Source organism: Phyllostomus hastatus, unplaced genomic scaffold (assembly GCF_019186645.2).
Source record: "Phyllostomus hastatus isolate PE091 unplaced genomic scaffold, TTU_PhHast_1.1 phas_contig_64, whole genome shotgun sequence".
Lineage (NCBI taxonomy): Eukaryota > Metazoa > Chordata > Mammalia > Chiroptera > Phyllostomidae > Phyllostomus > Phyllostomus hastatus.
Genome location: NW_025333928.1, coordinates 2,602,515 through 2,614,950, shown reverse-complemented (window position 1 = coordinate 2,614,950; position 12,436 = coordinate 2,602,515). Strand labels below are relative to the sequence as shown.

The window sequence follows — 12,436 nt, the reverse complement described above, 5'->3', positions numbered from 1 at the left end:
TATTAATAAACACATTTATTAATGCATGTTAATATAGCAATATTAATATATAAATACATGTGATATTAATATATCTTAGATATCAATACATAATATACAATAAATTTAATACTATATAATATTGTGTTATATCATAGTATAAGATATCATATAAATATATTATAATATAATATGTCACACATTATATATTATACATTTTACCTATAATATAGAATACATAATAATATTTAATATAACATATAATACATGATGCACAAAATATAAAAAATGCAATATCATGTATAACATATGATATAATTATATTATAATATAATATGCCCATATATAATCATACAATCATATAATTATTAATATGCAATATAATATAATAATATATAGTATATTCTAATAATATAACCACCAGTAATATAATCATAGAATCATAGAATCATAGAATCATAGAATCAAATTAAATACAATATAATATAATTATATAATCATTATATAATTATGATATAAAATGCAATACAACACATACAACATATAAAATATATAATATGATATATAGAATGTAGAAAATATATAATATATAATGCCACATATAATATATGATATGTTACATAATATACAACATACATAACATGCTATATAATACACTGTATTTACTGTTATAAATTATGTAATATGCAATATATAATAGTATATGATATTGATATTTAGGGAATATAAAAATATAAAATGAAAAATTCAATAATATATAAAATACGTACAATATATAACATATTATATAATATACAATGTATAACATATAACATATAATATTATACTATATTATATATAGTGTTTGGATTATGGAGAATGCAAAAATTATAAAAAGAAAAAATTTGATAAACTTGAGTATAAGTATTTTTCTAATCATGTTTTATTATACATTATATACAGTATATCATAGATATAATGTATGATATATAATATTATTTAATAAATATAAATATGTAGAATATATATGTATGTATTATTCTTTGAGGAAAATACAATTTCAAAAAGCAAAGAAGAAATGTGACCACACAGAGACTACCCCTGTTAACATTTGATGTGATTCCTATCCATTACATTTATTAATTTTTGAATTCCATAACCAAAGATTACTTTGAACTTTTCTTGAACTTCATGTTAATGGAATCCTATAGTCTGTGTTGTTTTGCTAAATACAATGTCTGTGAAATTCATTTATGCTTTATATACCACTAGTTCATTCCTTCCTATTGCTGAGTAATATTCATTCATTTTAATATTCATTCTTTTTCCTGCTGATGAATATTTTAGCTCTTTTTGGTTTGGAGCTGTTATGAATAAAGTGTTTACAAACATAAACATTCTTTTATATGTCTTTTGGTAAACTTGTGTTCTTTAGGTATACACTATTGCTGGGTCACATGATAAGTACATATTTAGCTTAATAGAAATGGTCAAACATTTTCCAAACCTTTTTTACCATTTTGTATTTCTCTTATCAGTGAGATTCAATTGTCATGTTTATGTCTTTTCAATTTTAGCCATTCTCATGAGTGTGCAGTGGTAATCTATTGGTCTTTTTTTATTTTTTGAAATTTGCTTAGAGTTCTGAAAATAATTCTTGACATAGTCTTTCTTTTCATTACTTCTCTTTTCTTCCAAAATTATTGGTCAAACTTTTATTAGTCATTAGGAATTTTATTTCATTTTATGTTGCTCTCCTTCATCACAGAGCCTTCTTTAATAGACTTACAGTGTCCTTTTAATTGCATTCAGACTAGAAAGCAGAGAGTCTACAAAATTTTCTATTCTTGCAGTACATTAATTTTCACAGTAGGCATTTCCTATAAGCCTTTTATTTCAAAATTCTATATCCTTCCTATAGTTTAATAGTATTTTCTTTCATCCTTATGAAAGGAGATTGATATTTATTCAGGATAATTTATAATCACACAGAACTTCTGGAGGAAATTCTGTCCAAAACTAAGGTGAGATGCTACCTGATTCAGTGATTTCACTTCTAAATTTTCATTCTAGTTTTCTTTCTTTTTATTTATTTTTTATTTTCTCAAGAATCAACCTTGAGATCATTGGTATCAATTTGTGAAGTTTAACATTAGATTAGATTAGCACATCTTCAGTTTTCTAACATCATGGTGTAGATGGAAGAACATAGACTTTGGAGATGAATGGGCTTGCATTTGAATCTAGCCTGCTTCCCCATTACTATGATTTAATCTAACCTTAAAAGTCATTATTTCATTTGTAAAAAGGTAAAATAAGTACTTTTAATTTCTCCTGTTATTGTTGCAATGTTATTTCGCTTAACATTTATTCATCTATAGTCACTGTGCAGTGATTTGAGGGTCTCATAAGCATGTTGTCCTAGCTTGGAGACTTGAATTTATTTGATCTGTGAGAGGCATCTGAAAGTCTCTCCCTTCTTATTTATTCTTGCATTTGAATTAAAAGATCATTCTCTTTGATTAAAAAGACAGAATCAAAGAAGTTGAAGTATTTTGCTTCCTTGATAACAAATACTGAAGCTTCTTGTCTTTCATATTTTTAGTGAAGAAATTTTATACTTTTTCTTATTGCCAGATCCCAACTCCAAAATCTGATGCCTTTAAGACAAGTTGAGGCTATAGTAGGTGAAGGTATCAGGTCACTTCAAAAGAGGCCCTACCAAAGCAAACTTACATCTGGATTTTATCTGAATCTATCACGGATTTAATTTCCCTTCCATTTTTTTCCTGGATAACCTGCTTAACTTTATCTCACATACTAGCTCTCCTCCTTTTGCTCTACCAAAGAGATTCTTGGAATCCTCATACATTTTTCCAGTTTTTCTACTCTGGAGTCAACTTTGGTCATGATACCCCAAACTCTAAGAAAATGCACAATGCATTTTAAACTTCCTGATAATATTCTTTACCAACGTCTTTTATATCATTGCTCATTGAATACTAGGTATTATTCCACTTTGTTAATCTTTGGTATCTGTAGTCAGAATTGCATTTTTGAATCTTCCAAATAATCTTAAATGACTTTTTCTCTCAAGAGGTTTTGCTAGCTAGTCTTGGTTGTTTATATATCTTCCAATTTTGGCCTGTGTTTAAATATACCAAATCCTTCCTTTTCTCTAGGTATGAACTTCACCATGATGTGGCAAATTTCCCCCAAGTTCTCTGACATTTTCCCCTCTGAGGCCAAGCATGTTCTTGATTATCAAAATTAGATTTAGAGTAGCAATTTGTTTCTTATTTCCTCCATCTTAGGATGTGTTAAAGTTGTAAAGAAAAGTCAGGGACCTGTATGAGACCTGCTTTGAGGTAAATAAAACAAGTTACAAGTCTAAGAGAACTACTCACTTTACTATGTTATCTTGTTTAACCCTTGTATCAAAAATATACTACTCATTTCCTCCTTTTAACTTCCAGTTTCACAGAATGTTTTTAACATGTTTATTTATCTTCCTATTGTCATCCACTGTTTTTTTCTGCACATTTACAAACTCTAATTCATTAACTTTAAGGATCTAAATATTCCTCAAAATGTAGCACTATTCTGATACTTCACTTATATTTCTATTCCTTTGGAATGCTGCATATCATTCCATTGCCATATTCTAAAGTTAACTTTCATTCTAACTTAAGTAAGTTTCAGCAAAGTTTTACAGCAAGTTACAGCATGGTTTTAAAGTGTCAAAATCACCTCCCTTGTAAGATACATTCAATAAATTAGAATATAGGTATATGCAATTAAGATTATTTCTTTTTCTCTTCTTTATTATTTATTCAGGTAAATAAATGCATGTTAGGTCAATGTCTTGCAAAAGGCAAGAGTTCAATTACCATCAGCTATCACAATTTTAGCTGGATTGAAAAATCACTAAGAATTAAGCAATTGTTTCATTCTTTTTGTATTATACTCTGAGATAACTCAATCCATAGGTATTTCTTTTTCTTATAATTTTCTCTTCATTAGTTTAAAACTTTCCCTCTTAGAGAAAAGACATTCTTCCCTAATTTCATGTTTCATTTTATTTCTAGTGAGTCTATCATTCCAAATCTGGATTTTTGGAACAACAATCTACAATTAGTTGTTCACCTCTAAGATCATCTTCCTTTTTCTTTTCTTTCTTTTTTTTTTTTTTTGTCCTCCAAGTCCAAATGATTGGTAAGGAGATATGATTAACATCATCTTCCAAATGTGAAGATCTGATGGAATGTGAAGATACGATAAATTAAAAAGTATGTTATAAAACATCACCTGCTTCTGAATTTCCTTTTTTACTTTTGAGAATGTCATTTGTATTCATATGGATGAGGACAAGAGGGTAGTGTGGAAAGTTTAGGCAAGTGCTTTACTTGTGTCTCCAGAGAGATTCAGCAGCTTCACATGGACCACAGCTATCAAAATGGGCCAAAGCTCCCACCTGATTCATACTTCTTTAAGGATACATGTCTAGAATTTTATTCCTAATTCTCAATGATACTTTATACCTTTGTTCCTGCTCATGATGAGGGTCTTGCTTCTGCTCTGCTGCCTGACCATATGGTTCTAAGCTGCTGCTTCTCAATAACTTCCAGACTGCTAAATAAAAAGTTCAAATAATGCAATTCCTTTTCTGTTTTTATCTTTTTGATACATTCCTCTTTTTATTAGAAAAGGAGACATTAAAATTTTTTCATATTCTTCTTAATTATGACAACTTGTTTAACTCTAAGGAATATCAAAGCAAGTATTTACTTGCATATGACAAGAAGATAAAAATACCATGCTCTGAAAGTCACTGATGAGTACTCTTCGTTTCCATATGAAAGCTAAAGTTAGTTTTTTTTGTGACTTCCTTCTGATGAATAACTTGGCCAACTATAGTGCAGTAAAATTGTTTATTTCCTCCGAGTTTTTGTCACCTTGGTTTCAAGAGCCAGCACTACAGGCATATTTTTCATTTTCTTAATATTTCTATTCACTCTACTCAACACACAATTTTTATTCTACCTACAACATACCATTCATTATCACCAATTAAAACCAGGACACTATAACGGTGAGGTGTCATACCTCTCTTCAGTCCAAGAGGCAGCTAGGACTGGAGTTTGTTTTTTTTAATGAACTCTACTTGCTAAGCCTGAAGAAACCAGAAAAAGCAACAATTTCCTGTTATCCAAACATCAACTTTTATTACTCTCTTAATCCATACCTGTGTGCATACTCTTTGGGTAGAATAAAAGATAATTCATTTCTAACATTCTTCTCCAAGTTTGCTGATGGTGTATGATAATGTATCAACTTTGAGATTTCTTCAACATTACAGTGAGGCTCCTTCACCATGACTATGTGGTATCCCACACCTGAGAAAATCCATTTAGAAAAACAAAACAATTTTATATTTCTCTATTCTTATGAGACTCCACTTGGCTTTTCATGATTTGGGTAAGCAAGAAGATAGAACATTCCACAATTCATTTGATTACAGGTGTAAAATGCCTAATAAATACTTCTTTTGTAATTTCATTAATTTTTTTAGAGACCGATAGAAGATAGAGAGGAAAATCTGTTATCTGACCCTCTTGTCCTATATACCCTGAAATCTGAGAGAATAAGATTTATATTCATTAAACACACATTTATTGGGTGCTTATTATACTCAAAGCAGTAAATAAGTCAGCTAAAGATCTTGTCCTCCAGAGATCTGAGAAATCTTTCCAGAGAGAGTACTCTGCACCTTCACTAGGTTCAGTCCACTAGCCTTCCAGAAGCTGGATGTGTAGGAGGTAGTGAAAAATCCCTCCACAGCACTCCAGGACTTGTAGAAAACAATACCTGGCATTCTGATAGCTCAGGGCATGAGAAAAAAATTGAGAAAAATAGCTCTGGGGTACTTCATTAATCCTTCTCTGCAGTGGCCCTTCAAAAGTTTGGGAGAGGGAAGTAAAAAGTGCAGGAATGGGCAACAAAGAGAGTATGTGAGATAAAAAAAATTTGGAAACTAGACTGTAGCTTAAAGACATTTCTATAATCTCATTCATGCACAGATCCCAACCTCTGCTAAGAGCAAAATCTTGATTTCATTTTTTTAAAGAAGATTTTGTTTATTTATTTTTAAAGAGAGAGGAAGGGAGGGAGAGAGGGAGAGAAACATCAATGTGCTAGAAAAACATCTATTGACCTTTTAGTTTGTGGTATGACAACATATAAACTGTGGTATGACCAAACCCACTGAGCCACACCAGTCAGAGCAAACCCATTCTTAAAACGTTTGAAGAAAGTGATGAATAGAATCTAAATAAAGCTCTAACACACACCAATATTTTCTCAAATATAGATCATGCTGATTTAGTTATCTACTATAATAGTGGCCCAACATACCAGAGCATATTTTTTCTGAGAATAAATATCAAATATTTTATTCTCTGTTATTTTATTTATAAAGTCAGTAAAAAAATTACAAGGCATGCAAAGAATAAAAAAATATAACCTTAAATAGAATGAAAAAATTAATAGAAGTAGAATAGAGATTTTTAAAACAAAGAAACAATATATCTCCACAATCTAACTCTATGAAATGGAGGCATATGACTTACCTAATAGAGAATTCAAAATAACCATCATAAAGATGCTCACCAAAGTTAGGATAACAATGCAAGTGATATTGAGAATTTCAACAACAAAAAATAAACTTTAGTATTGAAAAATCATAGCGCTAAAAGAGTACAATTTATTGAATTAAAAAATTCACTAGATGAAATAAGCCAGGTGGTGAGGGACAAATACCATATGATTTCACATTTAACTGGAACCTAATCAACAAAACAAAAAAGCAAGCAAAATATAACCAGAGACATTGAAATTAAGAACAGTCTGACAGTAACCAGAGGGGAGGTGGGAGGGGATAATGGGGGGGGAAGCAGGAAGGGCTTTCGGGAGTAACTATAAAGGACACATGGACAAAAACAAGGTGGGAGGGGGTGGAAGCAAGGGTGGGAAGTGGGGATGGCTTCGGGGGGAGCGGTGGGGGGTAAATGCAGACAACTGTAATTGAACAATAGTAAAATAATTAAAATAAATAAATTAGTTAAAAAATTCACTAGAGGAGTTCAAAGCTGACTAGGTAAAGCAAATGAATGAATGAGTGACTGCTATGTCAAGTCATGGGAAATTATTCATTCAGAGGAGCAGAAAGAAAAAATAAAGAAGAGTAAATAAGGCCTATAAGCCTGATAAGATACCATCAAGTAGAGCAATATACACATTGTAGTAGTTCCATAAGGAAGAGAGATGGGAAGAGAGAGAGGGAGGGTGGAGGAAGGGAGGGAGGGAGGGAGGGAGGGAGAGAGAGAGAGAGGGAGAGAGAGAGAGAGTTTATTCAAAGAAATAATGGCTAAAAACATCCCAACCTAGGAATGAACATTCAGATTCAGGAAGTCTAGAAGATTTATTCAAGATGAATTCAAAGGAATTCACAATGAGGCCAATTACAATCAAACAGTCAAAAGTCAAAGAAAAAGTAAGAATTTTAAAAGTCTCAAGAGAAAAGCAAGTTGTCACACACAAAGATATTCTCTTAGGTTATACAATGTCTAATCACTAGGGTGTAACACCTTGAAACCAATATAATATTATATGTCATTATAATTGAAAAATAAGAAATGATTTAAAGTTGTAAAAGGAAATCTCATGAACAATGATATACGGATTGCCTGAGTGGTAGAGCTGGGTGGAGGTAGGCAAAGGGGGAAGAGTGAGGACAACTGTAATCGCATAAACAATAATATGCAATAAAAAGAACAATAAAAAAGGAAGCCATTAGACTGTCAGCAGATTCTTCAGCAGAACCTTTGAAAGTTAGGTGATATATTCAAAATGCTTAAATAAAACACGTCCAATCAATAATACTGTACCTGGAAAAACTGCCCTTCTAGAATAAAGATACAGACTTTTCTAAAACATGAAAGTTGACAGAGTTCATTGCCACTAGACCTGCCTCATAAGAAATGGTAATGGGATTTTCTTTCTTCAGGTTGAAAAGAATGCATGCTAGACAGTAATATGAAAGCATGTGAGAGTATAAAACTCACAGGTAATGGTGAAAGTATAGACAAAATGTTGTAATGTTGGTGGGTGAATTACTTTTAATTCTACTGTAATAGTGAAGAGGCAAAAGTATTAAAAATGACTATAACTAAATGTTATATTATTACTAAAAGTTATAGCTAAAATGACTTACACAATACAAATAAATATATAAGTTGTAACATTAATGACTAAAATATGGAGAGGAGGTACAGACAGTAGTTTTTATAGGCAATGAAGCTTAAATTGTTATCAGCTTATAAGAGACTGTTATAACTATAAGATATTTTATGTAAGCTCCAAGGTAACCACAAAGAAAATATCTATAGAAGTTATATAAAAAAGAAATCAAAGCACATCAATACTAAAAATAATATAGAGGAAATGAAGACAGAAAGAGAAATATGAGAAAAACAATAACTAGTAGACAGACAAAAATTAACAAAAGACATAATAATAGTAAATTCTTCCCTATCAAAAATTATTTTACTCATAAATGTACACAAATTTAACTCTCCATACAAAATACATTTAGTGCCTGAATGGATAAAAAGCAAGATCCAACTATATACTCTATAAGAAACTCACTTTAGATTTAAAGACATACACAGGCTGAATACAAAGGGGTGCAAAAAATATTCTATGAAAATATAACCAAAAAAGAACAGGGGTAACTATACTTACTTTGGGTAAAATAGACATAAAGAAAAAGATATATATAGTCATAAGAGAAAAACAAAACACTGATAATGACAAAATGATCAATTCAAAATAAAGAGATAAGAATCCTAAAAAGATATATACCCAACATCAGAAGCCTAAATATATAAAGCAAACATTGGTAGAACTGAAGTATGAAATCGCCAGAAATACAATAATTGTAGGAAAGTTCAAAATACTACTTGCAATAATGGACTGATTAACTGGACAGGGAATCAACAAAGAAACAGTGGACTTGAACAACACTATACACCAAATGAACCTAATAAAAATATACAGATTATTCCAACAAACAGATACATAATATATATATTTTTTCTCAAGTGTGCATAGAACATTCCCCAGGATTGATCACATGTTATATCACAAAAATTTTTTAACAAAGTTAAGAAGGTTGAAATTATACCAGGTATCTTTTCTGACCATAATGAAATAAACTAGAAACCAATAGTAGAAGAAAAATAGAAAGATTCAAAATTAAACAACACATTTTGAAGAACCAGTGGGTCAAAAAAGATATCAAATTAGAAAATATCTTGAGCCAGGTTTAAATAAAAACACAACATAACAAAATTATGGGATGCTGCAAAAGCAATAGTAAAAGAAAAGTTTTTGATGATAAATACCTACATTAAAAATGAAGAGAGCCCTCTAATGAAAAACCTAAGTTTACACCTTGAAGTACTTGAAAAGGAACAAACTAATAGTAAAGTATCAGAGGAAGGAAGGAAGTGGTAAAGAATGTAACAGAAATAAATGAAATAATATAAAGACAATAGAAAAAATTACAAAACTAAGAATTGGTTGTTTAGAAACATAAACAAACATTTAGCTAGACTAACTAAGCAAAATGATAAAATATAAGTCAGAAATGATGAGACATTACAAATAATGTCATAGAAGTAAGAAGGACCACCAGAGAGCACAATGAACAAGTAAATGCCAAGAAATTGAGTGATCTAAAAAAACAGGTAAATTCCTAGAAACATACAATTTACCAAGATTAAACTATGAAGCATTAAAGTCTAAACATATCTACCACTAGTAAGGTGAATAAATCAATAATCAAAAATCTCCCAATAAAGAAAATCCTAGGAAAAGGTAACTTCCATGAGGAATTTTACCAAACCTTTAGAAGAAAGTTAATGACAATTCTTCATAATTCAAAAAAAGTTTGAAAAGTATAGTATACATTTGTACTCATTTTATGAGGCCAAACTTACCCTGATATCAAAACCATAAAAAGACAGAAGAAAAGAAAACTAAAGGCCAACAATCCATACACATAGATGTAAACATGTTAAACAAAATACTACCAAACTGAATTCAACAACATATTAAAAGAAAAATACCATGATCCAGCACGATTTATTCCTGATATACAAACATGGTTCAGCATGTACAAATCAGCAAAAGAAACACATGTATAATATAAAAGAAAAAATTACATGATCATTTCAATAGATGCAGAAAAAACACTTGACAAAATTTAATACACTTTCATGATAAAAACTCTCAACAAATATGGTATTGAAGCAAATAACTGAACATGATAAATAATATATGAGACAAGCTCACTTCTAATATCATGCTTGATGGTGAAAAACTAAAAGCTTTTCTTTTAAGATCAGGAATAAGAAAATGATAACCACTCTCACATTTCTATTAAATATAGCCTTGGAAGTTCTAATAGAATAATTAAGCAAGAAATAAAAGGTATGCAAATCACAAGGGAAGAGGAAATTATCTCTGTTTACAGATGACATGATGCAATCTGTAAGCAACCCTAAAGACCACATACACACACACACACAAATGCAAAACTTATTAGTACTAATAAACAAATTCAGCAAGAGATAGGTTATAAAATCAACATAGAAAACTAAGTTGCATTTCCACACATTAACAATGTACTATCCAAAATGAAATTAAGAAAACAATCTCACTAACAGAAGCACTTGGAAGAATAAAATACTTAGGATTAAGCTTTAACTAAGGAGGTGAATGATTTTTACACCAAAAACTAAATAAGTATTGATAAAAGTAATTAATAAAGAAAAAGTCAGGGCAAAGGAGAGCAACAGGGGAAAATGTAGGACAACTGTAACTGAACAACAGCAATAAAAGAAGACACAAACAAATTGTAAAACATCCTGTATTCATGAATTGGAAGAATTAATATTGTTAAAATATCTATAGTATCTTAGGTGATCCACAGAGTTAATGCTATCAAATCCCAATGGAATTAATTTATTACAGAAATAGAAAGAAAATTATCTTAAATAAGAAAAAAATCTTGAGAAAGAACAAAGCTGGGAGCATCACACTTTCTGATTTCAAACATATTATAAAGCAATTATAATTAAAACAGCATGGTATGGTATCAAATAAACCAATAGCTGATTTCCAGCCAAGATGGAGGTGTAAGTAGATAGATATATTTTGCCTCCTCATACAACCAAAAGAAGGACAACACAAAAACAAACAAACAAACAAACAAACAACAAACAAACACAGAACTGCCAGAAAATTGAACTGTACAGAAGTCCAAGAATCAAGTTGTTAAAAAAGAAATATTCATCCAGACTTCTGCAGATGGGCAGCTGGGGTAGAGAGGACTTGCAGCAAGGCAGTGGCTGGCAGAATTGGTGGTGGCACATTTGCATGCAGATAAATTGGGAGGAACAACTGGGGAGTGAAACAGATAATGCAAACCAGGGTTCCAGCTTGGGAGGAAATAAAGCCTCAAAACCTCTGACTGTAAAACCTGTGGGGTTTGCTGAAGTGGGAGAAATTCCCAGCCTCACAGAAGAGAGACCCACAGGATCCTAGAATGTACCCACCCCAGAATTAGCACCAGAAGAGCCCAATTTGCTTGTGGGTAGTGGGAGAAGTGATTGAAAGTCAGCCCAGAACTGAGCAAGAGGCATTGTTCCCTCTTGGACCTCTAGCTCACATACAGCACCACAACAAAGCAACATGGTATGCCCCACCCTGGAAAATACCTAAGGCTCCACCCCATACTACATAAAAGGTGCACTGAGACTAAAAAATATGGCCCAAATGAAAGACCAGATCAAAATTCCAAAAATAGAAATATATGATCAAGAGATAGCCAACCTATCAGATGCAGCGTTCAAAATACTGGTAATCAAGATGCTCACAGAAATGGCTGAGTATGGTTGCAAAACAGAGTAAGAAGTGAAAGCTATGAAAAATGAAATAAAGGAAAATGTGTAGGGAACCAACAGTGAAAGGAGGGAAACTGGGATTCAAATCAACTATTTGGACTAAAGGAAGAAATAAACATTCAACCAGACTAGAATTAAAAAAATGGGAAGAGGCTTAGAAACCTCTGGGACAACTTTAAACATCTGAATCACAGGGGTGCCAGAAGGAGAAGATGAAGAAGAAGACATTGAAAACTTATTTGAAAAAATAATGAAGGAGAACTTCCCCAATCTGGCAAAGGAATGAGACATGCAAGTCCAGGAAACTCAAAGTCTCCAAAAAAAGTTGGATCCAAGGAAGCACCCATCAAGACAAACATAATTACATTACCCAAGATTAAAGATAAAGAGAAAATCTTAAAAGCAGGAAGAGGAAAAGAGAACATTACATGCAAAGGAGTTCTCATAAG

General features: G+C 31.2%; 1 protein-coding gene across 1 annotated transcript in view; it reads right to left on the bottom strand.

Annotated features, from left to right (window-relative positions):
• The window catches only part of LOC123825427 (phospholipid-transporting ATPase ABCA3-like), a 306,670-nt gene that overhangs the window by 138,524 nt on the left and 155,710 nt on the right, over positions 1-12,436 (bottom strand). Inside the window, exon 6 of the mRNA XM_045848811.1 lies at positions 5,204-5,354. Coding sequence (XP_045704767.1) covers positions 5,204-5,354 — 151 coding nt within the window. The remainder of the gene's footprint in view (positions 1-5,203; positions 5,355-12,436) is intronic.